The sequence below is a fragment of the Epinephelus lanceolatus genome, chromosome 20 (assembly GCF_041903045.1).
Source record: "Epinephelus lanceolatus isolate andai-2023 chromosome 20, ASM4190304v1, whole genome shotgun sequence".
In the NCBI taxonomy this organism is placed as follows: Eukaryota; Metazoa; Chordata; class Actinopteri; order Perciformes; family Serranidae; genus Epinephelus; species Epinephelus lanceolatus.
In genome coordinates this window covers 7,428,001-7,455,532 of record NC_135753.1, presented here as the reverse complement: position 1 = coordinate 7,455,532, position 27,532 = coordinate 7,428,001, and the positions used below count along the sequence as shown (strand labels likewise).

Below are 27,532 nucleotides of genomic sequence, written 5' to 3'. Positions count from 1 at the left end.
GGAAATGGCGTAAAATTTGGCACAAATCTCTACTTGAATTCAAGGAAGAATTGATAAGGTTTTGGGGGTCACTGTGACCTTTGACCTATGGCCCTATGACACTCTGAGAGAATTTCTTCTGATTTGAATTTGGTGGTCAGAGGTCAAAGTTCAAGGTCACTGTGACCTCATCCGTCGCATTCTCATGAACGCAATTCTCATCTAAAGAACACCTAAAGAGAACGTCTTCAAATTTGGCACAACTGTTTATTTGGATTCAAGGATGGACTGATTAGACTTTGGCGGTCAAAGGTCACTGTGACCTTGCATCAGTTTCCGTCTCATTTTTTGAAAGCCCTTAGGGAATTTCCTCAAATATGACACAAACATCCACTTGGACTAAAGTTTGAACTGATCAGAATTTGGTTGTCAAATGTCAAAGGTCAAGGTCAATGTCACCTTGAAAAATGTGTTTTCAACCATGATTCTGGAATTCATATCCTAATTATGACAAAATTTTACACAAATGTCTAGTAGGATAAAATAAAGTATTAATTAGGGATGTCCCGATCGGCCGCCGATATTAGCAAAAAACGTGCATCGGCATCGGATCGGACTGCATGAAAAATGCTGATCCAAGAACTCCGATCCAGTTTTTCACAGACTCCGATTCAGGTTTTCCGGCCAGCCCAGTGCTCCGCGATTCAAGCAGTCCATTCCAGTGATCCGCTCCAGCACTTACTATCAATCCACCAGGCCAGCATGCAGACGGCAGACACACACGGAGGGAAGGGTAGGAAGAGTAGCCGTCAACTTAGTTAACTGACTATTTGTTTTCTGCTCCGGTTTTTTTGAGAGTGATACTTTTATTTGGTTTACACTCTTACTGTTTAAGTAAAGAGCACTGATGGCATTGTTTTGAGCACAATTAGTGAAACTGGAGCCATGGATAGACTATTGCTTGTTTAAACAGTTGTACAATATTGTGTGCCTGTGCACCAGGCTGGCACTGACACTTGTTAAATGTCAACAATGTCTTGTGGTGTTAATCTTTTTTTTTATTTATTAGGGGGCCAAAGCACAAGTGTGTGGAGTCTTGCTGCTATTTTAATTTCAATATTAGACATTTTAAAGATTTCTTGTGTTGATTTATTTTCTATTTATTAAGGGGCCAAAGCAGCCGAAGCAAACCAGCTATATTTTTTATTTAATGTTAATGTTCAAGTTTAAAGTTTGTTTATTTAACCCTGTACACAATAAACAGGTCAGTTTCTCATACCAACTGTTGTGGATCATTCTAACTAACCCGATTAAGTAGTTGTTCTTGTTAGAGTGATATTGCTTGATCAAACCTTTTCTAACATGACTGACAACAAAATAAGTGAATATGTATAATACGTGCTTGGATCGGATCGGTATCGGCCAAAACTCAAGGCTGTAATATCGGTATCGGATCGGAAGTGAAAAAGCTAGATCGGGACATCCCTAGTATTAATGACATTTTATAACCAAGAGGTCAAAGGTCACCTTCACTGTGATGTCATAATATTCTGTAAAAACACTTTTCTTGCCATTACTCAGCGTCAAATCTCAGGAACAGAAGGGGAGACATTTGGTCAGATACTGAATTAGTGACACTAATCTTGAAACTGAGCTGAACGTATAGATCTTCTGTGCTGCAGGGGGGAAGATGTGTGTGAAGCATCTATGTTTTCACAGACTTTGATGTAAACTGTAAGAGAAACTTGACAGGTTGGCGGAAGCATACAACCGCGGGGCGGTAATTCTAGTTCTTTGTAGAACTCACAAAGATCAATTCCTCATCACTCACAGAGTCAAAATGCTTGTGCTGTAGCTGTGAACACCAGCTGACCTTTCAAATTCTCTGCAAAGGTTCAATGATTTAATCTCTGATCACAAACCACCAACCACAGACTCATATAAAGTCCCCTCACAGAAACAGTCCTGCAGTCATCACTGTATGGACAATGTGCAGTAATAGTGGCTGGAGGAATACCTGTGGCAAACCTGCGGAGGATGAGCACTGTTCTGTTAAGACACCATTAACTCCAACCCTCTGGGGCTCTCTGTGTCAAGAAACCCTCACTTCATCTTTCAGTATTAACATCGCCTTAAAATAGCAGTTTGTTGGCTAAAATATGCAAATACATTCTATAAAAAAGAGGCAGATGGATAACATTGATAAAATATTAGCGTGGAGCCGGAGATCTACGATAGCAGTGATAATGTCTGAGCCTGTATTTTTATCATTTAACAAGAACACTGACCAGTGGACCTAAAACATGATGTGTGAAGTCAGTAACAGGTTTTTAGGATGTGAAAGTTTTCAATTTTCTCTCTCTCCCTCTCTCTGCAGAGTGATCTGTGGTCGCTCGGTATCACAGCTATAGAGATGGCAGAGGGAGCACCACGTAAGTGTGAAACATCGGACTCATTAAACTCTTTCGAGTAGACACAGAGTACAGTTTGTCTCGTAGTTAAAAGTCTAAATCTGTTTCTTTTTTCCCTTCTCGTACTCCTCTCATTTCTTGCACTTATGTTTCCTCTCCTTTTCCTTCTTCTTGTCTCGTCTCCTATCCATTTGTTTCCTCTCCTCCATTTCTTCTCTTCTCTCCTCTTTCCCCCCTTTTTTTGTCTTTTACTTTCCTCTTTTATCATCTTATCTCCTGTCCTTTTGTTTCCTTCCCCATGTCCTGTTACCTTTCTTCTTTTGCCCTTTTCTTTCTTCTTGTCTCATCTCCTCCTTCTATCCTTTTGTTTCATTTCCTCCTTTTTTTCTCTTTTTCTCTCATCCCTTTTCCTTTTTCTTTTCATGTCCTCCTTTATCATCTCATCTCCCGTCCTTGTGTTTCCTTCCCTCTTGCCCTGTTGTCTCACCTCTTCTTATCTTTCCTTGGCTCTTTTTCTCTCACCCTTTGCCCTTTTTTTTGCTTTCCTCCCTTGTTGCCTCCTATCTTTTTCTTTCCTTTACCATTTCCTCTCACCTCATGCTTATTTATTTCCTTTCCTCTTCTGTCTCCTATCCTCTTTTGTCCTTTCCTATCCTATTCTTTTCTCCCATCCTCATCTCATCTCTTGCCTGTTTGATTTCTTTCCTTACTCCTCGTCTTGTCCGGTCTCCTTTTCTGTCCTTTCCTTTTCTTCCTTATTGTTTTGTTTCGTCTACTTTTGTTTCCCTTCCTCCATTTCTTCTCTTCTCTCATTTCCTCTTCTTTTCACTAATCCTTTCCTGTCCTCTTTTATCATCTCATCTCCTGTCCTTTTGTCTTGTCATCTCTCCTCTTCCGTCCTTTCCTTTTCTTTTCTGTCTCATCTCCTGTCATCTCTTGCCCTTATTCCTTTACTTTCCTCTCTTGTTGTCTTCTTTTATCATCATATCTTGCCTCCTGCTGTTTTAATTTCTTTATTTCTTTCTTTCCTTTTCAATCCTTTCCTCTTATCTCATCCCCTGCCTGTTTGTTTCCTTTTCTTTCTTATTGTCTTGTCTCTTCTCCTCTACTGTTTCTTGTTTCCTTTCATTTTCCCCATTTCTTCTCTTACCTCTCTTCTCATTACTTTTCATTGTATTCTGTCCTTTCCTTTCTTCTTTCATCATCTTCTGCCTGTTTGTTTCCTTTCCTTTCATTCCCTTTCATTTTCTGTTATTTTTTCCTTCTCTTATGTCTCATTTCCTTTCCTCTCTTGCCCTTCTTCCTCTTATCTTTTATTGTCTGGTTATTTCTCCTTTTGTTTCCCTTTTCCCTCCATCTCCTGTTCTCTCCTTTATTTCCTTTTTTATTTCTCCTCTCCTCTCCTCTCCTCTCCTCTCCTCTCCTCCTTCCCTCTGGTTAATCCTTTTCTGTCCTCTCCTTTACTTTCTCCTCCTCAGCTCTGTGCGACATGCATCCGATGCGAGCGCTCTTCCTCATCCCCAGAAATCCTGCCCCCAGACTCAAGTCTAAGAAGTGGTGAGTCACGTTGTGCTCAAACACACACACACACACACACACACACACACACACACACACACTCACACTGACACACATTTCTCTGCACCTGCTCTGTGGTTATTATCCAGTCTCAGCATCACTCTGTGGCTCCTCTAGACCTCATTATTTGCCACATTCAGCAGTAAACTGGTTGCTGTGGGAAGGTGCAGTTTAGGATTAAAAATAACCTGGTGTAACACGGGAAAAAAATATTTTTCTGACACATGTACCCTTAACTGGAAGTTTCTTTAAGTTGGCCCTGTTGTGTGTTGTTGTTGTTGTTGTTGTGTTGTAACACAAAGTAGGGGAAGAGAAAGGAAAAACTGTAACTAGGAAATTAGTTGTTGAAAAATTAAATTTTCATTTTCTGTATTTATAAGGACATCACACATTAATCAATAGTTTTTATTACATTCTTTTATATACTGTTAATTAACATTTCTGTTTTTGTATCTGCTTTAGTATATACACATATATATGTGTATCTACTCTAGTAGATACACATATATATGTGTGTGTTGTTCTAAGGTAGTTATACATTTTTTTTGTACTTCAATCATCCTTTAACATTAGATTTTGTCTTGAACAGACATACCTGATGAATCATCATTATATTTATGCTGCCTATCTTTCAAAATCTCTGCACATGATTTTTATTATAAAAATGATGCAAATAGATTTCTAATTTTAATTTTTGTAATAATAGTTAATGTTAAATTCTACCACACCTAAAGTTATAAACACAACTTAAAACTTACTACTACTACTACTGCTACTGCTAATACTACTACTGCTACTGCTAATACTGCTACTGTTACTATGGCTTCTACTGGTACTGACACTTAAAATACAACCTATTTTTACTACTACTTTTACTGCTGTTACTGCTATTGACACTAATAAAACTACTACACTACGTTATTCTTTATGTTGGATCCCCACTGCTACTATACTACTACTACTACTACTACTACTGCTAATACTGCTACTGTTACCACTGCAGCTACTAGTACTGACACCAATATTGCCTACTGTTAGTACTACTTTAACTGCTGTTGCTGCTACTGCAAATGGTACTGTCACTGATACTACTACTCCCACTACTAATACTATTACTACTGCTACTGACACTAAAAATACTACTACAGTACTTTATTCATTATTGTGGCTCCCCACTGCTTCTATGCTATTACTGCTACTACTACTACTAATACTGATACTAATACTGCTACCACTGCAATATTGGTACTGACACAAATACTACCTTCTGTTACTACTGCTGTTGCTGCTACTGCAACTGGTTCTGTCACTGATGCTAATGCAATGTGATTACTATTGTTACTCTGACCACTGTCACTGATACCAGCAATACTGCAACTACTGCCACTACTTTAACTGTTGCTACTATTTCTATTGGTACTACTATTTCTGCTATTGCCCAGCTGCTTCTACTGTACTTTGTGTTACTGGCTGCTACAGGTGTTGCTGATCATACTGCTATTTGTAGTGGCCCTTTAACTTTTTTTTTTTTATTATAAATACCAACTTAACTGAATAACTTTTTAATTAAACTTTGCATTTTAATTTGATTTATAAAGCCTCCATGTGTTTATCATTTACGATTTAAGGAAATTAAGATTGATGTCATAAAATTTGATCAGTCATGCATCTAACTTCCTGTGTGTGTGTGTCCCCAGGTCAAAGAAGTTCCAGTCCTTCATAGACAGCTGTCTGGTGAAGAGTCACAGTCAGAGGCCGAGCACCGAGCAGCTCCTCAAACACCCGTTTATCAGGGACCTTCCCAACGAGCGGCAGGTCCGCATCCAGCTGAAGGACCACATCGACCGTACCAAGAAGAGGAGGGGGGAGAGGGGTGAGGCTAGCTGCACCCCTGCTGACTCACCTCACAGCTGCGCCAAGTGTCATCTGCTTCGGATCATGTGATGTTAACCTGTGTGTGTGTTTCCTCCAGATGAGACGGAGTACGAGTACAGTGGGAGTGAAGAGGAGGATGAAGAGAGGGACGTTGGAGAGCCCAGGTATGACCACTACTACTCAAATCATCCACATGTTTATCATTTCTGATTTGAAGAAAATAAAGATTTACGTCGTAAAAATTTGATAACCTCCATTGAATTGTTAATAAATCCAATAAAGAACACTGACCACAGCAATTATCTACTCTGACTCATTCTCCTCCAGTTCCATCATCAACATCCCTGGTGAATCCACTTTGAGGCGGGACTTCCTGCGCCTCCAGCTGGCCAATAAGGAACGGTCAGAGCTGATTCGGCGTCAGCAGCTGGAGCAGCAGCAGAACGAGGAACACAAACGCCAACTACTGGCTGAGAGACAGAAACGTATCGAGGAGCAGAAAGAGCAGAGGAGACGGCTGGAGGAGGTAATTGGAGGTCTTTTATTTGCTACGCTATGTCAGACACCAACAATAATGTTTGTAATACAGATTAAAACACATGGGAGCATTATAAACTCAGGTAACCTTTAAGGTGAATTTTTAAAGGTGTTTCATTCTCTCTGATGCTCTCAGCAAAGAGAAACTATGGACCACAATAATGCAGAATTTCCATGTGGCTTGCATACCTGCACCATGCTGCGGTGCGGGGTTGTTTTTTTTTTACATGATGGTAAGAGGTGTTTACCGTGATAACACGTTAAACTGCAGTAAGAGCCCGTTGCCTGAAGCTCTACATGTAATTAGCTCATAATGGTAGATTTTCTTCAAAATAATGTACAGGATAAAACTGAAGTCTTGACAAGAAAGCTAAAAAAAGACCACATTTTTAAGTTTAACACACTGTTGCCAGCCTCAGTAACAAAGGCTGCATTTCCTGTAGATGCTTCACAATAAAAGTCTTTTAGTGCTCCTAGAGGAAAGAATCAGGATCAGAATCTGTAATACGAATGCAACAGTATTTGAAACTATAAGTAACAGCCACTTGTTTGTGACACAGAAGTGAGTCCAATGGAATGAGAAGATGTTGTATAGATAAGTCCTTATTTCAGCTTCATGAATCAGCCATTCCTCGTTTATTATGGCGTGTTCAGAGAAAGTGACTAGAATAAATAAAAACATGCATCCAACAAATGTTTAGCTCAAAACAGAGCACTGTGGTGCCCATGGTCAGTTAGGACACCTCTTTCTTTAGCTTAATATCCAAAATATTGCATATTGGTGGAGTTTTAGTTTTCTTGGGAGACTAACTCTGCCATGTCCCATCTCATCACCCCAAAAAAGGCATTAAATTTCTAGTAAACAAACACAACGTGCACTGCTCTTCCCCTCCCATCTCTCCGTCATGTTTCTGGTGCTCAGCTAACAAAGGACCTGTCAGGCACTAGTAGCTTTTTAAGTCCATTTACAAACAAATATAATTTTATGTAAATTAAGTTGTCATATTGCTCATTAATAATTCAATACGAGTTGGATTTAGAGTTGTGACACCGTCAGCACAGGTTGCTGATGTTGGATATATTTTAATTTGCGGGAGCGTGTCATAATGACAGATGCTGGTTCGGCCAGTTTGCATTTAATCAAACTAGATTAAGCGCTTATACTGGACCTCAGTGACAAAACTGGAAAGGAACCTAACTCTAGTGGAGACAACAGTGATTTGACCATTTAAAAGTGGGATAACGTCTCATTGGCATGCAATGACGATATACTTAGTTTTAACCATTGTGTATGTGTTGAAAACCTGTTGTGATTGTTCTTATATCTGTAAGATTTGTGTGTACTTGGAGGATTGAAAACTGTATCCACTAGCAGGCATATTAGGGCCAAATCATCCCTGGCCAACACCAGAATATAGAGTTTCTTTTCACAACCCTGAATGCACTTGGGCTTATTTGCATCTTGCAGACGTGTAGTGTATCAGTGCTCTAAAGCTTGCTGTATCCGTCTGTGGAATAGATGCATATAAAGTAATTTAAAAATATTCAGAAAGATAAAATACAACTGATGATGATTGAGAGTTCATCTAAATCAATGAAGCACCTCAACATCACATGTGATAATTGAGAATGACTGCCTGCCTGTTTTAGCCTACGGTTGTTTTCACCTTTAAAAAACATCTCAGCTTTGATTATAAAATGACTCGTCTTTCACGCAAAACCCTCCACACCTGTGATATTAGCACCTCAGCTTATCCAAATGCCAAGGAAACACACCTGATGTGCACAAACAACACACACGCACATACACAGAGCTGAAGCTGTTGTGTTAAATCTTCTCCACCTACAGCAACAGCGTCGAGAGCGCGAGATGAGGAAGCAGCAGGAGCGAGAACAGAGGAGGAGGTATGAAGAGATGGAGCAAATCCGTCGAGAGGAGGAGAGGAGGCACGCGGAGAGAGAGCAGGTGGGAAAACACCTTACAAACGTTACATCACAGGTGTCATCCAGAGGGGCGGGGCTAATCTCAACTCAGGAAAACTTGCTGTAACCTTTCACCCACCCTCATGAGTTATTTCTTGTTGACTAGCAGTTTTCTGAGGCATTTTTTTTTTTTTATTTTAATAATCAGTGCTGGTGGATGCTGTTCTTTAAATACAGTTAAAGTTGGTGCAATTGAATGTAATGTTTTAAATAAAACTACTAATGACAATAACAACAATGACAACAAGTACCCAAACTATATCTAAATATTCAGTTAAACATTTGATCCGGATCAAAAACAGTTGTACTACAAAAGACAGCATATACAGTGAAAATACGAGAGAGTCCCTTATTAATGATCATATAGACAGATATTATGTAACGAAACATGTCCTGTTTGGAGAGAGGGTGGTACTCTGTGTTTTAAGGTATTTCTTCAAACTCATTCTAAAACCAATAATATTTGATGAATGTAAAAATCCGAAACATTTGATATTTCATTCCTCAGAAAACAGCATTGGAAGGGTTACTTTACAAATGTATTTCATTACAGATTACAGAACACATGTCCTACAGTGTAATTTATAAGGTATTTCATTAGAATCTTAAAACGAAGTAAAGTATTCTTAATATTTTGGATTACTTTTGGAATACTTTAAAAGTGTCTTGCTTAACTTATTTGTCTGGGTCCTCTATTTCCAAGCCAAAAATGTGTGACAGTGTCCTGGCTGTGCATCTCCTCTGCCATTATCATGTAGCAGGTGCACTGCACACACTTTTTAAAAATCTGTTTATGGGAGATGCGTGCCTCGGATGAAACTGACACCGTGTCCTAACAGCAAGTAATTGTCGTCTCTGTCCACACTGAACTTGCTCAAAAGCACTTCTGTTATGTCATGTAAACAAACTACATTGGCGACCTATCAGCTATGCACTCAACTGGAGCAAGTTAATATAACTGCAGCTGGAGCAGCTACGTGACCCGCCCTCCAGCTACATGACTCGCCCACTATACCTACACGTCAGTCCACAAATAGCCCCCTTTACCCCTTTGGCCCAGAGGCGTAAGTCCAGAGGAAACTGCTAATTTAGCGTCTAGCTAGCTTTGAGGTATTACGTTAAAAGAGAGGCAGTTAAGGTTAGGATGAGGGTAATGAGAAAGCTACATCTTATTGCTTATGAAGTGAATCATGTCTTCATGTATTATGAATTCTAAAGTGGATTATTGCTATATTTGGCTCATTTATTTACTTCAGTGTAGCATGGTAGCACGGTTCATATAGCTGTCGCATTGGTGCGTTTGTCTTGCACTAGTAGTAGGTGTGGTTTGTAGCGGCGTGTCGTGTATGCTACAAATGGAATGTGTCTGCAGCTATGTCTCAACTGGAGACGTAACCACTTAAAAGATGGCTGAGTACCTGCTATTAACCAGCTTCTTAAACAAAAAAAACGATATTTGCTGATATGACACACCATGTGACCAAGAGCAAGTATGTTGTTATCAGCTATGTTCCTTTACCAGAAAGTTTCAGAGCTCCCTGGTGATCTCCCTCCAGCCAGCTGCCACCTTATTTAGGTTTCTGTAGTTAAATGAGGTGTTGTGTAGATAATTCCTCATTTCAGTTTCATGAATCAGCTGTTCCTCGTCTATTGTGGAGCTTCAAAGGAAGCAACAGGAACAATACAAACAGAAATAAAAGTTCAGCTCAAAGCGGCAGCGCTGCATTGCTTAAGGTCAGTTAAAACAATGCATTAGGAAACAATGTGATCAAAGTGACGCTTGCTCACATCGCACCCAGTTAGGACACAGTGTTAAGAGCAAACAAAACAATGCAAATAAAGTAATCCCTTCAAGTAATCTATTTTTAAAGACAGAAACTGTATTAAGAATACCATAAGTTGTAACAGAATACAGTAACTCACATGTTGTATTTAAATACATAACTCAGATACCTGTATTCCTTTACTCCCCACCCCTGTTTGAGTAAAACAGTACGTTGCCTTGCATTTGTTTTTGAAACAAGATGTGGAAAATAACATCTTGATGCATGTGTAGTATTAAAGTAATGGCCATTACTATTGTAAGAAAATTAATGGTACAGTACATTCAGGATTTTAGCCAATTATTTCTCATAAAACCATCATGTCCTTTAACAATGACCAACCTAAGGTCATGTGCGTTCTGATGAAGTTAACTCGTCTTTTACCGTTCAGAGAAATAAGTAGAAAGACAGAAGTGGAGAAAGATGTGTAGAATCATCACATACCACCACATTACATTATAACAGAGGAGATGAGAGGCTTTGCAAAAGACTTGCATGACTAATAGTTAACTGCAGTTCTACACTTCCTCAGCTCTTTACTTTTTCAGGCATGAATGTCTACCTCCTGCACAGCTGATTTCATGCTGATCTCTAACACCAGCCCTCCAACATTAAGCATGTCTCACTGCTCTACTAATTACAGCCCCCTGCTGCTTCTCTCTCTTTATCTCTCCTCCTCTATTTCTGACTAAATCCCTACTTTCACACCTCTTCAATAAATCTACTTTTCTCTGTCCTCCTTCTTTGATTTCCTGCTCTGCTGATGTCACTGGTTGCCTGGGCTCCGGTTTGCTTCTCGCCTGCCTTGGTGCACTCTGATTGGCTGCGTCTCACGCTGCTCCGGATGCTGATTGGTTAGGAGTATATCCGTAGGCAGCTGGAGGAGGAGCAGAGGCAGCTGGAGATCCTACAGCAGCAGCTCCTGCAGGAGCAGGCCTTACTGCTGGTAACATCACACACACACACACACACACACACACACACACACACACACACTGACTAATTCATGGGACAGGTCTGCAGAACAACTTCTTGTGTTTAAGACAACAATGACAAAAGTTTCCATGACAACAGCTCAAAGAGTTGGTGACCATGGAAACAACATGGGTCCCAGGATTTGGAGAACACGGCGAGCGCTGGTTCCATGTTTGTTATTTTCACAAAGAAATCGTAAAGGCAGTCAATATTGGATCAATACTGAGACAAGACAGAATCACACATCAGCTCCACAAGAAAAAGTTATGAAACATCAGCTCAATAAATTCACACAGCGGAGGGTGTATCAGTCGATATCTGACGGTCCTGAAATAACACTTTACTCAGCTTCATTGTTCACAATAATGTTTTCAGCCTTTTTCAATGACAGACAGTGGAGCCAGTGTGACGTCTGTTTAACAACAAGTTCAGATATCTGTTTCTAAGTGGACACACACACACACACACACACACACATCAGCTGCTGCAGACGTTGACACACAGCTCAGATAAATGCCAGATCTCTGACCTGACCAGACAGTGTGAGAAACATGCAAAGACAAGTTTGGCATTTGTCAGGTTTGGCTCCAAAATTAGAACTTTTGAAAAAGTCTCATAACACTCATAAACAAAACCTTTCCCTCAAAAATAAAAGACTGATAAATGGGGCTGAACGCCAGTCATTATCTTTAATTATGTCTCCATGCTGGCGACAGCCAAGGCCGGAGGCATTGTGTTTTCGAGTTGTCCATCCATTCATCCGTCAGTCTGTCCCATTCTCTTGAACGTGATATTTCAAGAACACCCTAAGGGAATTTCTTATTTCTTTGGCACAAACGTGCACTTGGACTCAATGATGAACTGATTAGAATTTGGTGGTTAAAGGTCACTGTGACTACTTTGAGTTGAGTATGAACAGATTAGATTTTGCTGGTCAGAGGTCAAAGGTCAAGGTCATTGAAACCCTGTCCGTCACATTCTTGTGAATGCAATACCTCAAGAGCACCTTGAGGGAATATCTTCAGATTTGGCTCAAACCTTCACTTGGACTCAAGAATGAACTGATTAGAATTTGGTGGTCAAAGGTCATTTTACATCCAAAAGGTCAAAGGTCAACTTCACTGTGACATCATAATGTTCTACAAAAACACTTTTCTAGTCATTACTCAACGTCATATCTCAGGAACAGAAGGGGAGACATTTGGTCAGATACTGAATGGTGACACTAATCTTTGGTGCCCAACTTGAAATCTGTGCTGCTGGGGGGAAGATGTGCTTAAATATGTAGCTTCTTTGCAGCAACATCAATATTTTAAGCATTGTCTACTGCCATGGCTACATATTAGTCTGGACAGACATGGATGTAAACTGCAGCTTGACTTGGTTCACATACAACTGCCCGGCAGTAATTCTAGTTTTGCATAAAATGGTTTAAATTTGATGAATGTGTATCCTTTTTGGGTTTCGGGGCATTATGTCTGAAAATTTAAATGTAAAGCTACATTTTTTTTGTTTTCTTTTCCAGTATAAATTTTGGGAACAAAAATTGTCATCTACAGTATAAAAAGGACTGTAATAACATTAATGTAAAAATATATGAGAAGATGCCCTGTTAAATTTAAATAATTAACACGGTGAAAGTAAAAAGCTGCAGTACAGTTGTAATACTTTCTTTAAAGGGACACATGGATCATGAACTGTATTTTTATCATTATTATTATTATTATTATTATTATTATTATTATTATTATTTTAAATTATGTTCTTTAGGGGTTTTTTGAAACTCGGACCATGATTCTTTCTTAATATTCTTAACAAGAGATTTAAGATTAATATTAAATGTAATTTCAGTACCTTAAATGTCTCATGACAAAGGCCAGTCATACCTTTGGACTTGCTTATTTGCAGTGTTTCCTTCCTCACTGACCTCTTATCTTTTCTCTGTATTGTGTCTGATGTGCAGGAGTACAAGAGGAAGCAGATTGAGGAGCAGCGGCAAGCTGAGCGGCTGCAGAGACAGCTGCAACAGGAGCGAGCGTACCTGGTGTCGCTGCAGCAGCAACAGCAGGAGCCGCCGCGACCGCCGCAGGATAAGAAGCAGCTGTACCACTACAAAGACCAGGCGCCCGGCAGCAACGACAAGCCCGCCTGGGCCAAAGAGGTAACCTGCCGGCCTGTCACACACAGGGAGGAAAACTAACTGTTTATATATTTCACATTTAACTGCAAAAAAAAAACAGGAATTCATTTTCAGGAAATTTCCAGAATAAACACTCTTCTTTTTTTTTTTACTTCCTGAACATGGTGATGTGGCTGGTTTCAAGACACTGAAACTTGTCTAAAATATTTAATATTCCCTTTCTTAAAATTAACACATTGATTTGAATTGGACAGGTTTAAGCAGGGTGAAAAAATTCACGGCACTGCAAATTGTGAGAAGTAGTTCATTTAATACTCATCTACAGACAAAAATGAGAAAGATTTTTTTATGCAGATTGTTAATTTTTCAACTATGAATATGTAAATTCTACGTAATTTATAAACAGCTATGTATAACCTCATTTGCATTAAGGAATTAAAAACAACAATAAGCCAAAATAACTGCTTTTTAAGAATGAATGAAAGAGGATATGTCTAAAATAAAGAATACAAATATAGATCATGCTCTTTTAATCACATTTTAAATTTGCGGACTTTTAGAACCTTGTTAAAAAAAAAACTTTAGACATAGAATTTTAGTATAAAAATCAAAACTTAATGCACGTAAAATTACTTTTTGGAAGAAAAAACAATTTAATGATAAAAATTTAAGATTGATAAAAGAGACTGCATGCTTTCAAAGTTTTAGGAGGCAGTGCTGAACTACTGCGACACACAAAATCACACACACAGGCTCAGAGGCAGCTCTGCAAACATGTAAATGTGTGCACAGACACTCAGGTGAACCTTTACAAACAAAGACAAAAGACAGGTTTGCATGTGACAACAAGACGATGGCAACGAAGCAGCTCAGAGTGAAACAGCTGCTCAGCCACAGTGACAAAGCTGAGGCAGCTGTAAAGTGGTAGCTTTCATTCATAAGAACAAAAACATACTTGAAAACAACCCGATTAGTTGGTGTAAGAGGCTGGTTGAAGGCCAGCAGAGTTTAACAGTGTGTGTGTTTATGTTGCAGAGTGTTCTGTCCTCCAGGTGTCGTCTGTACTTTACCTGCAGAGGAGTTGTTCTTAACTGTAGTAACGCTGGAAATGACCACTTTCTGATTTTCCTTTTTTAGGTACAACAATGGGACAATGATGTATGTGCTGTGAAATTCTTCTATTGTGTTTTGTGTGATAAAAAGTTTCATTCCAAAAACATTGTTGAGCTGTGTCAAAGATTTTCAGTGACCCTCATTCTGAAAATTTGTTCATTCTCAAATAATGGAGTAATTACGTTCAAATATAGAAATGCAGAAAGCATAAAATAAGCTTCCCCTGACACCTTTTTGGTCCTGAGACTTGACATTTTGGAATGAAACTCATATTTACTACTCAGTGTTGCACATGCATTACAAATCCTCTGGCAGCCACTTTTGAATTGGCCACTAAACCAGAAAAGGAGCGATACCTGAAAGAAGTTGCTATTTGGCTGTAAATAAGTTTTCACCAGGTATAGTTAAAGGGGATACACATTTAATGTCTGATGAGATCTTTTTTGGTACGTTTAGGTCACTGTAAGTCACCATCCTGGTGTTTTTAATTAAGAAATGCTGCACGTTAACCCCATCTAGATGGTTATGTTTGAATCACAGAAATATTCTACAGCTTTTATCAAAAACAAATAGAAGTAGACTAGAGATATGCAGCAAATTAAACTAATGCATTTGTAAATAATAATGATAAAACTTTACATTCAGCAACACTGTGGTTAACGTGTGGTTAGGTGTAGGCACAAAAAACACTTAGGAAAAGCTCATGTTTTGGCTTAAAATCCCCAGTTTTGGGGTACAATCCCAGAAATAAAAGCAGTAATGTCTTGGTAAAAAACACTATCCCAGCTGGAAAAAAAACAGTAACGCAAACGCGAACTACAAAACACCTGCGTTTGGGGGTTAAAAAGCCACGTGGAAACACAGCAATGACTTGCTAAAAAAACAACCAGTTCTGTTGTTTATTAGTCTCAAACAGCGGCCTGCAGCTTGGCAGATGTCTCTTTAGAAATGTTGTTAGGAAATGTACATACAAACATACAAATGTATTTGTGGTTTACAGAAACAGACAATACTAACATTTGCTTCTGGCAACGGGGCTGTTAGCTAAGTAGATACTGAGATTAGCTTCGTTATTAAACACAAAATCAGTCAGACAGGTTTCCAGTCAAACACAGACTGAAGTGAATTATGTCTTTGTAATCATGATCAGGTTTAAATTTAGAAATGCTGGCAGCTGTTCTGTGATCCTCTATTATGGCTGCCAGGGGGCGTGTAGCATGACCTGAAGACCCTCATTAACACCCATATTCCTGTTTCCAGGTGTGTGTGTGTGTGTTTATTTACCTGCTGTCTTGTAAACACTCGCCTCGCTCTCCAGGTGATGCGTCGAGCTCAGAGCAACTCACCTCGTATTCCTCCCAAGAAATACCACTCCTTCAGGGAGCCACGAGAAGTCAACCTCGACAACCTCCTCTTACTCCCCGGTTACAAACCTCGCCGCCGCCGCCCCCCTTCCTACCCCGCCCATGACAGTCCTTCTAGGGAACACCTCCATGTGCCTCGCATCCGTATTACGTGTGTCCCTGAGTCCTCTCGGGCAGGGCAGCACCAGCAGGATCACGGCAGGAGCCCCGGACGGAGACCAGGCAGGAGCCCCAAGCGGAGCCCAGGCAGGAGCTCCCACAGGAACTCCAATAGGAGCCTCAACAGGAGCCCTGACTCCAGAGGCCGGAGCCCTGGGCGCCGGGTCAGTCGGAGGACGAACAGACTCTTTACTCCTCCCTTTCTCCCTCTCCTGTTTGATCCTGCAGTATGTGCAGGCTGACTCACTAACCCTGGAATGATTTCCTCTTTAATCACTCTGAATATTTTCATTTCTCTAACCAGGTGGACTCACACGCATTAACTCTGGGCTGGCAGCAGAAATGATACTGTGGACTCCTGTTTTTTAATTTCTCACCTGCTTCATCTCACTATTTCTCACAGGGATCTTTGGATTAACTTCCTCTTTGATTGGTGCTGTCACTGCTTCCAAAACTCAGACTAACTCCCACCTCTTGTGCAATAGTACTGAATCATATTAAAGTTCTCTCACTGAAAGTTGAACAAGAGTCTGCAGCAATACTAGCAGCTTTGTGAGGCTGTATGCTAGCATTTATTGGGCTAAAAGCTAACTTTACCATCCTTACAGTGGGTACTTTTACATGCACACTAATATTCCACTGCAACATATCCTCATACAACAGTCTGATATCCTACAAGTTAGTTTCCCATGAATGACGTTACATCCTTAACATCCTGTATTTAATGTAAAGTTATGGAGGTTAGGATTAGGCAAGTTAAGTTACTGTGGTTAGGGTTAGGGTTAGGTTAGGTTAAGTAAAGGAAAAATGGCGACGACTTACCTTAAAATAACTAAAAGTTCAAACGATACTGAACACTGGTCTCCTGGGAAAAGTCCTGTGTTTTGAGTCCCATCCACCTCCCCAGCCTCCCACCATACAGAACTGCTTCCTTGTTTATTTTTTACTCCCATCAGCACCTTGGTGACGTGATCGCAGCCTTCCCAAATATTTGGGTTCTGCACAAATTACTTGCCCATGATTATGTAGGATACAGTATGTACGAATTTTGGTCCATTACTTTTCACTGGAAAACCGACAGACAGGTTCTCCACTATTATTCCAAACTATTATTCTTTTTCCAAATGTAGCATTTTCTGATTAAGATGTAGGATATGTAGATATTATTCATGTTTTAGGAGTGTTCTTTAGACATGTTACACATGGCCTCTTGTCTTTTTAAAGTCGGCTCTGTGTATTTTCCACAATCCAAGATTCATGCTCAAAAGAACAGCCCATATTTCTGTTTATAAGAAGAAACACACCTGCTTTAACTTAGTAACTTATATAATAATAATAATAATAATAATATAATAATAATAACTTGGTTATCAACAAGTTTTTGAATATGCGCAAATATTGCAATGCTGACCTTTCCAAGAAGGCTTTTGAAGGAATGAAAGAAGGAGGCTGTGTTTGCACGGTCCAACAATTCCAGCACCAGTGGAAAACTTTGAAAAAATCCTGGCACAGACCACAACCACAATCACGTCAAAATATGGAAAAAGTGGAATACTTTTTTTAATGGTGTGGAAGGGCACATTAATCAGAGTATGCACGGCTGCGTGCACACAGAAACATTAGTGGATTATCCATTTTCATTAGCCATGTTAACAGTTTAGTAGGTATATTGTCTTTTTGGAATAAGAGCAAAAACTGGAATATTTTGTGCATGTAACCGTAGTCACTGACACTTTTGACAAACTTTCTTGTCTTGTAAGTATATTACTGGTTTATGGATGCAATACCGCCACCCTTTGATCCATGAGATACTGTGACACCATTGAGGAGAATGTGTATCATGTCAGTGTTCATTAGACACAAAGAAAACAAGGACGTATAAAGACATCGCTCCACAGAGCTACTGTACTAACTACTATACCTTTAAGTGTCATCTAAAGCTATTGGCCATTGTCTTTAGTACTGTATGGTTACATCCTTGAAAGATGAACAGTTTATATGTTGGGTTGACAAAACTACTGGTGATTAAACAAACTTGCTGACATTTGAACAAATCACCAGTCAAATTTAAAATTGCAATATTTAGAAGCTCATGTAAGCAGCTGCTAATATGAAATCCATTTTACAGACTGGACTGTGTTTATTTTAGGGATGCCAAATGCTGAATTTGAAGCATTTTAATTGCTTTTTCAGAGAGAGGTCATTCACTTTGTGGAGGGTGCAGAAAATACACAAAGTTGTAAGAAACAATCACCCCATCATTCCTCCTTTGTACTTTAAATCTTCTCTTAATAGTCTTAGTGTTTAACCTTCACTTTCACCATTTTACAGGTTACTGACACTGTCTGAGTGTTGCAGGTTGATCCTTTATCTTTTTTTTTTCTACTGAAGTAGCTCCTGATCTGTTGCTTTTATAACCAAAGTTGTAATATTAATTAAGCAATAAAGTCATTTGTTGCAGAGTTAGGTATATTTTCTTGGTCTGGGCTTCTTCTCAAGATTAAAAAGATTGGAAAGGGGGAACTTTTAAGGTTGAGAGCTGCTGTTTTATTGCATGTTGTGGTGTGATGGGTTCATATATCTAACAGGTACTAACTTCAACAGCTCAAACTAACATCCATTTAATCTTATGCTTTGTTTATATTCGTTTACAGAAGAACTCTCATAATTTCCAGATTAAGTATTTCCTTTATCTTTCTTTTATATTTTGTGTTTATTAGTTGTATTGAGCTTTACACACTTATCAAACATGACATTTTGACACTTTTTACAGGATGTTTAATATGTGTTACCTTTTAGTTTTGTGTTAAATGTAACTTTAAGCAAAGTCACACCAAAAAATGCAGGTCAGCACTCCATATTTGAACTCTGCCAGTTTTCTTACCACCATAAATCGAAGCCGAACAGCTCACAGCTCACAGCTCACATGTGACCGCCCTTCCCCAGTGTATACACCCACATTTAGGGCAGATCTCCAGGCCTGCCCTCTGGTGGCAGCTGGTGGACTGATGTAGGGCAGCTGTAGCTATTATCAGTCTCTCTCCCTCTGGACACCACACGTGGAAACACACAGATAGAAATGCACGCTCTGTACAGATAGGTCTACCCTCATCTCAGCCCTCCCAGGATTTCCCTCAAAGCTTCAGAGGAAGAAAGATTTCCATCACACACAGACACAATGTTCCAATCTAAAAACAGAGTGTTTAGAGGAAACACAACCTTTGTTAAAGCACCCATGAGGTGACATCTGCAGCCTTTTCCAAATTAACAACACTGTTAGAACTCAAACATGCTGCTTCTATAAATGACTATGTGAACCTCTCACTCAATAGCTTTGACACATGTATCCATGGAGACCTTTAATACAAAGGAACAACTATTGAGCCTATTCAATTCTGTCAGCAGCACTTTAATTGAATTGTAGCGTTTCCTTTGACTCTGTCGTCGTAGTTCAAATTCCCTCTGATTAAAAATACTTAAGTTTATTTCCTTTTCTCAATATTTTTTTAAAAAAAGTATAGTTTTCTTCTCCAACCACTGAGTATTTCTATCAGCTGACGTTATCAGGTAGTTAATGCATTTAGCTGCAGTGTGAACCCGGCTGGCAAGATCATAATATCAATCCAATAAGCATCTGCAGATCAAAAGCAGTCAGATGTCTTGGTTCAAACTGGGCAAAATTTGTGTGTTAAGATGGAGGTGGGCTTCCATGCCTGAACCAAAAACAAAAATCTAAATTATGATGGTCATTATAAAATCAGGAGTTCAGCCATTAAAGTCGGAATTTCCAAGAAAAAACTGGAATATTCTCTGAGATTTTAAAGTCATAAGTTTGGGAGAAAAAACTTAAATATTCTCTATATGAAAGTTGTGAATTTACAAAATAAAAGCAAAATAATGTTTTTTGTTTTTTTTAGATTATTATTATCAAGGAACTTCGCTTCACTTTGCAAGGAGGGATCAACCTCATTACACCATAGACGACACCATATGCCATGTTAATGCTTGCAGTGGATGACCTAGTCAAATTATACTTTGCATTCTGATTTAGCATTGAGAATATACTTGAAATTTTAGTCCATATTCAGGATCAACATAATATCATAAACATCTAGACTTTGTGGAGACATTGCCTTGAATTGGGCCTATTCAGAAGAAAACAACACTCTAATATGGATGAGATGATAGCCTAAAACACTCTTTTTCCAGGATTTTTTCTCGCAAATTTATGACTTTATAATCTCAGAGAATATATAGATTATAAAGTCATAAAAAATTTGAACAAAAAACATTATTCTTTATTTCTGCACAACATACAAGAGTCTGTGGGAGTAAGCGTCACCTTAAGCTCATCCAGAAGCGGAGAATGGATGCAAATTGTGTCGTTCGCTCCAAAAAAAACCTCAAATATATTTCAGGATATATATATCAGGAATTAAATCTTCCTTATACACTTTTAAGTCTTGAAAAAGAACATCTGGATATGATGCCTTATCACAGAAAACAACAACAACTGAATTTAGTCATATGAAATCAAACTCATTTATGAAATACCAGCTTTCTTCGTACGTGATGGAATTAAACCGTTGGTATACACACCTCACTGCGTGCTGTGAGTGACTGTGGTCTGTGTGTGTGTGTGTCAGGTGGAGGAGCATTATAAGATGAACAGACAGACTTCTCCTGCATTGCAGCACAAAGTCTCCAACCGGATCTCGGACCCATCGCTGCCGCCCCGCTCCGAGTCCTTCAGCAGTGGAGGCATCCAGCAGGCACGGACCCCGCCGATGCACCGCTCTGTTGAACCACAGGTGTGTGTCCTATTATGTCTTTACGTGGATGTGTGAGTGTATGTGTGAGCATGTAACGCAAACTTAACATCCCTCAGGGTGTGATCACACTTGGTTTCTTTGGTCTGTGTGAAAGTAGAAAAGGTCAGTTTATCGCAGTTTTCAGATTGTGACCTCCAAGCTTGAGAACATTGTACTCTACAGGAAAACGATGGTTTGCTCCCTTCAGGATGGGGTTAAGTCACAGGTGGAGCGTGAGACCCCCAGGTGTATTGTTGTTGTGCCAGCAGTGAGGCACACACTGCACAAGCCTGCTCTGGTGAAGAAGGAGCTGACTCTGCTTCTGATTTTTATGGACATAATCTCAAAACAGAGCCAAGGAGTGTCTGCTGTGGTGCATCTCTTTGCAGATGATGCAGCTCTGTTGGCTTTTTCAGACCTGAGCAGGAAGCAGCTCTGATCCAAGTCTGAATTAGTGGCACTCTTTTGAGAAACAGTGGTGCCCTTTTCAGTTTTGGCAAGTGTTTGATAGGGTCTACAATGAGGATAGGATGAGAAGGAAGAGACTCTCAGGCAGGCTGGAGCGTGCACCCTATTGTTTCCCATAATGCTACATAGTGAACATCAAATCCATGTTGAAATCAAGCTCCCAGGAAGTGCCCTTTACTTTGAAGCCAGTTGTCATAGTGGCCAAACAGTGTCCGTCATGAGATGCCATGTGGCCCAAATTGACTTTTTTCCTATTGACTTACATGTCAAAATCAGTGGATTCATTTCTATGAGCATCCTAATCCTGCAAAATAGCTTGTTTCAGCATCAGGATTTAATCCCTTCAGTTGATAATATTTGGAAAGTCTAGAAGGACTGACAAGGGCTGGAAGGGCTGGAAGTTAGCGTTTCCACTCTGCGGGCCAGAAATGAAAATTGGGCCAAGGTAATGATAACAATGGCGAAGGTACTAGGTAGTGTAATGAAGGACTGAATAAGTGAATGAAAGCTGTTCAGTTGTTTATTTTTTTTAGAATGAAGATTTGTGGTTTTCCCTGGCACAAAAGGTGGGATAAATAATGACAAAACCTAAATAAACAACAATAACAAAAAACATTGGCATGGGCTATTGCCCTAATTGTTATTTTAACTATCAGTATGGGCCCAGAATTTCACAATCAGTACATCCCTAAATCAAAGTATATTCTATTCCCACAGTGAATCTCCCTCTCAGTGTTCATCAAACTTGATCTTGTTGCTTTGTGGATTTTGCTCAGCTGCAGTGAACTGTGCAGGGTGCAGGCCTTTGACAGGGCCTCTGAAAAGAATCTGTAGTTTTGACTCTGTCTCAGGTCTTTATATCATTTAATAAGACATGAAGAAAAAGCTGAATACAAGCTTTTTTCCAGACTTCACTCGACTTTACCAGCAGAAAGAACTGTTGGCTTCTAGAGGTTAACGTTCGTCTACGGACTTGTGTTTTCATTCTTTTGAAACACATGCAGTAGTTTTCTTACTGGAGGTTACTTCAGGGTTGTTGGAGGAAATGTCGCTGTTGAAGCTGAACCAAAGAAGCAAACAGTGTTTGTACATGACTGGTGTGAACGCACCCTGAAGCATGTGGTTTATACCTTCCTCTCCTTCTTTCTCACCTCCTCTCTCTCTCCTCCTGCACCACTCTTCCTCCTGACTTGCATCCTTCATCTTGATCACATTGTGTGACTCCTGATCCTGCTCTTCCTCCTCAACCCTGCTTGTTTCCTGCTTGTGTGTGTATGTGTGTGTATGTGTGTGTCCAGATGGCCCACCTGGTGCAGGTGAAGAGTCACGGTCTGTCAGGCTCCCAGTCTCTGTACGACCCCCACGGCGTGTCCTCCTCCTCGGCGTCGCCCTCCCCCTCCCGGCCTCCCATGCCCCGGCAGAACTCCGACCCCACCTCCGACACCCCTCCTCCCCCGCCCCTCTCCCGCCTGGCGCCCCCCCTCGACAAGTTGGACCGCAGCACCTGGCTGCGGCAGGACGACGACATGCCCCCGAAGGTCTTTGCATGCCACGACCCGTGTGTTTCTGTTCGAGTGTTGTGTGTCTGTGTGTTAACTCTTGTGGCTTTTCTTTCAGTTTCGTTCAGTTTTTAGTTTATGTTTAGTTTCTGTGTCCATTTGGAGTCTCCGCTGATGTTTATATTAAATATATTTAATTTTTAGAACAGATGATGGTCTGCCAACTGATCTTATTTGCAAAAAACTGTTAATAAAGTAAAATACATTTTAATAATTGACAGAAAACACTTCAAAAACGCAGGCCTATCACGATAATTTTATTATCGTCTTGTCGTACGATATATGGACATGACCTCAATCATTTTGCTGACCTTGATATTGCCCGTTGTGTTTACATGCATGCTTGTTTACATTAGAAAATCACCAATATGGGGCGTCGATGGCTTAGTGGTAGAGCAGGCGCCCCATATACAAGGCTGTTGCCGCAGCGGCCTGGGTTCGAATCCAGCCCGTGGCCCTTTGCTGCATGTCATCCCCCCTCTCTCTCTCCCCCTTTCACACTTACCTGTCCTGTCCATTAAAGGCAAAATGCCCTAAAAAAAAATCTTTAAAGAAAATCACCAATATTTAAGCCAACATAATGAATGAACAGCAGGGTGTAGCCCATCATCATAAGACCTGGGTGCAGTGATTCTCCTTATTTTCTCTCCACTGCGCCCACCTTTCCAAAGAAACTTTTGATTAAAGACGACATAGTGTAGCTTACTGGTAGCCTGTGGTGGCACTTTTGGAATGGAAGAGGCACAGTCCTGATTGTCGTTGGATTGCCAGCTCTTTGCAACAAGCCAAAAAGCCCATCTTTTTTAGTTTTACTTTCCAACAACTTAATTCTCCACTCCCCAGGCTGTCCATCTCTTGGAGCCAACTGCAGCACACTGGTCAGATAATGGAGGTAACTGTGGTGTTCCCCTAGCTCCGCTAAGCTTGCCATTAATCGCAAAAGACATCACTTGGTTTTGTTTTGTTGGCCAAATTTTGTATCAAGGCCCTGTATCCACTAGTGTTTTTATCACAGCTGAAAACGCCATTTGCTACTCAGAATCTGAGAAACACATTAATATGTATACAGTACATTAACATACTTCTTCTCTTTTGTTGTTGTTCAGCACTTGTACATGTAAGATGTGACAGTGGGTCTTTGTGGTGTTTGTCCCTGCTCCGCTGTGACTGTATGGCTGGGTAAATAGTGAGAGTGATGAGCATGTCATTTTACCAAAAAATAGAACATTTTTCAACTCTCGTTGCTCAGAAAAAAATATGCCAAACGTGCAACACTCAGCGCACAAGAAATACTCAGGGCCTTGTCATGCTGTTGGTGTAGCGCAGTGTAAATATATGTCGATTCCACTGCAAAGAATTTTAGAAATACATAGTTGACACAGGCCCTAAGTCTCAAACTGTGTAATTTTAGCTACTCCTGTAAAGGTACTTTATTTTAAATATACTTTCTTGTATATATTAAAAGGTGTGAATTACTTTTTAAAGTAATGTTAAATATTTTTTTCATAATCTGGTTCCAATGTCTGAATATTCTCAATAGTTGAAAGTTCATTGCTCTTTGGAAGGGTGTATTTGCATGATGATGCTATTATATTATCATTATATCAAATCAAATATAAAATTGTATCAAAATAATAATAATAATAATAATAATAATAATCTAATTTATCACAATTATTTCTGGGACAGTCCAACAAAAGTAGTGACAGGCCTACAAATGAACATAAACCTCTCCATGAAATGGATCCACTTGTACTTCAAAAATACATCTTCTCTGAGTGAATTTACTCATAGCCAATATTGGAAATTTGTATGTAGAAAATGCTGCCCAGATGTAGGAAAGTGGTTTCCAAACTTTGGTCCAGAGGCCTGAGAGGACCCATTAAAAGAAGAATTTTGACTTGGATTTAAAGGTTCAGTGTGTAGGATTTTGGAGGGTCTATTGGCGGAAATTGTATGTAATATCCATAGATATATTTTCATAAATTTAAGTCATTTATATATGGAGAAGGCGCTTCTCCACTGAGTTCACCATGTTGTTCCTACAGTAGCCCAGAATGGACAAACAAAACACTGGGTCTAGAAAGGGCCATCAGGTTTTCGTGTTTTCACATTTTTGCGTCGGCCACCGTAGTTCTCCTACACACCTGACACACAGTAGACCTTTAATTTAAGTCCCAGCAGCTAGAAACTGATATGATAGTGGGTTTTTTTTTCAATTCTGGATCAAATCATATTGAACAACACAGATGTTGTCACACAGGGAGTGCCCTCTGATGAAGTCTGTGTTGGAGAGAGACTGATATGAAAGCACATGGGAGATTCTGACCCAGACAGTTCTGCTGTATGTTCCCCAGGTTCCTCAGAGGACGACTTCCATCTCTCCTGCTTTGGTCAGGAAACACTCTCCTGGAAATGGACCCGGCCTGGGACCTCGGGCTGGAGCTCATCTCATACGGGCGAGGTACACAAACACAGTATTAGAAAATATGCTTAATAATAAATGTAATGAAGTACAATATTTCCCTCTGAAATGTAGTGAGTCTGAAACTTAAAGTATTAGGTACCATAAAATGGAAATACTTGGTTTCTAATACAGCACACCCCACAATCCAGGCATATAGTACACACACACGCAGAGCTCTGTGGAAATGCAGGTGTGATGATTTCAACAGTTTCCCAAATGAATGAGACAGTGCTGTGTTTGTGTTGCCGTAGCAACCCCGACCTGCGGAGGACCGACGTTTCCATGGAGACGCCCCTGAAGAGGACGAGCAGCGGCAGCTCCTCCAGCTCCAGCACCCCCAGCTCCCAGGGAGGTTCCAACGAACGAGGTGCACACACTCAGAGACACACACTCATGTTTGTACTTGGCTACTTGTGAGGGCCCTCATTCATGTGATGCCTCCCCAGTTCCTCTCCCTGACTTTACATTTATTTAGTGACTAAAAAGCTACTCACAATGAATGAATACAACCTTTGTAGGAACAAGCAAAAGTCAATGAAAAGTTTCCAAAATTATCCAAATATCAAGCATTTCCCAAAATGTCAATAATTTTTTTTTAAAAATCTTCACCTTCCCTAGAATGTTTTCACATGTCAGAATGATAAATATCTTCACTTTCCTCAATAAAACTTTACCTTCCAAAATTGCCCTTGCTTCCAAAAGTGTCTTTGCCATTTCCTTGGTCTTAAATTGAAAAAATGTCCAAAAATTCCAAATTCCAAAACAGTCTTCAGTTTCCCAAAATGTCTCACTTTCTTGAATAATATTTACCCACAATTTCCAAAATGGATGTCCTTGCCCCTTTTCTACTAATGTACTCAACCTCAAGAAATGTATTCACTTTTCCAAAATAAAATTAATTTTAAAAGATAAGATATTTTCACCTTCTCAAATTAGACTTAATTAAAGAGGATATCCTTACTTTCCCAACGTATCATTAATTAAAATAATCCTCACTTTGCCAAAATATTCTTAATTACCTCCGCCAAGGAGGTTATGTTTTCGCCGGCGTTGGTCTGTTTGTCTGTTTGTTTGTCTGCAAAATAACTCAAAAAGTTCTGAACAGATTTTGATTAAATTTTCAGGAAAGGTTGATAATGGGACGAGGAACAGATGATACAATTTTGGTGGTGATCGGTTGAAGTGGATAAAATAATAAAATGGCGGGAAATCCGAGCTGCTTGGCAGAGGTCTGCGCTCTCCGAGTGCTTTTCGAGTTTTAAAAAAGATCCTCACTTTCCAATCTTATCATTACCTTGAAAAAATATTTTCACTTTCCAAAAATATCCTTAATTTTAAAAAATGGCCTCACTTTTCCAAAACATCCTTAATTTAAAAAAAATCCTTACTTTCCCAAAATATCCTTAATAAACAAAAAATCCTCACTTTCCCCAAATACCCTTAATTTAAAAAATATCCTTACTTTCCCAAAACATCCTTAATTTAAAAAAAAAATATTCTCACTTTCCCAAGATGTCTTCACTTGTCAGAAGGATTAATGTTGTTATTTTCCCTCCAAAATCTTCACCTTCCAAAACTGCCATTGCGTTCCAAAGGTGTCCTTATTTTTCCATTACTCTCAGTTTTTTTTTAAAAAAAAAATCCTTTGCTTTTCTTATTGATGGATGTCCTCAATTTTCAGAGAAATGTCCTCACCTTCCAAAAATATCCTCAATTTCCCAAAACGTCTCACTCTCTTGAATAATAAATGTCCTCAATTTCCAAAAAATGTCCTCACTACTGAAAACTGTCCTTACCCCCAAAATGTCCCATTTTCCAAAAATGTCCTGACTGTCTATAAATGTCCTCACCAATGTTCCCTCTAATTTTGAAAACTCCTGAGCAGACATTCAACTCCTCTGATCACCTACTTGAGCGACTGTGGGCGACATCTGATGCGTACACACTACATCGACATAGCGGTGCCATGGCATCACCTCTCCAACCCCAAATATCATTACAAGTGAATATTACTATAAAGATTAATAATAAGATTATTTTAACAACATGAACTACTGAATATCTAGGTCAGTTACAATTAACAATAACAAAACATTGTTTTATAATAATACATATAATAGATTTTGCATTTATTGCCATAATGTGAACAATTAAGAGAAAAATGTTCTCCATAAATGTCACTTGGAGACAATACACAAACATTTAAGAGTGATGGCAACACAAAGAGCAAACAACTCTTTGGAATACAAAATAACACTCTTTAATAGTAATTAGGCCTCTAAACTGCAAC

At 39.5% G+C, this 27,532-nt stretch overlaps 1 protein-coding gene across 8 annotated transcripts in view; it reads left to right on the top strand.

Moving 5' to 3' along the window:
* The window catches only part of tnikb (TRAF2 and NCK interacting kinase b), an 85,886-nt gene that overhangs the window by 27,004 nt on the left and 31,350 nt on the right, over nucleotides 1-27,532 (top strand). For 2 of the 8 annotated variants that reach the window (XM_078162920.1, XM_033638387.2), the window contains exons 8-20: nucleotides 2,357-2,411; nucleotides 3,869-3,947; nucleotides 5,666-5,841; nucleotides 5,941-6,007; nucleotides 6,171-6,369; nucleotides 8,230-8,346; nucleotides 11,046-11,132; nucleotides 13,125-13,322; nucleotides 15,733-16,101; nucleotides 20,584-20,748; nucleotides 22,515-22,754; nucleotides 25,133-25,239; nucleotides 25,494-25,609. In XM_078162920.1, the coding sequence (XP_078019046.1) occupies nucleotides 2,357-2,411; nucleotides 3,869-3,947; nucleotides 5,666-5,841; nucleotides 5,941-6,007; nucleotides 6,171-6,369; nucleotides 8,230-8,346; nucleotides 11,046-11,132; nucleotides 13,125-13,322; nucleotides 15,733-16,101; nucleotides 20,584-20,748; nucleotides 22,515-22,754; nucleotides 25,133-25,239; nucleotides 25,494-25,609 (1,975 nt within the window). The remainder of the gene's footprint in view (nucleotides 1-2,356; nucleotides 2,412-3,868; nucleotides 3,948-5,665; nucleotides 5,842-5,940; nucleotides 6,008-6,170; nucleotides 6,370-8,229; nucleotides 8,347-11,045; nucleotides 11,133-13,124; nucleotides 13,323-15,732; nucleotides 16,102-20,583; nucleotides 20,749-22,514; nucleotides 22,755-25,132; nucleotides 25,240-25,493; nucleotides 25,610-27,532) is intronic. The other 6 variants (XM_078162922.1, XM_078162918.1, XM_078162921.1 and 3 more) reach the window with 6 other exon arrangements.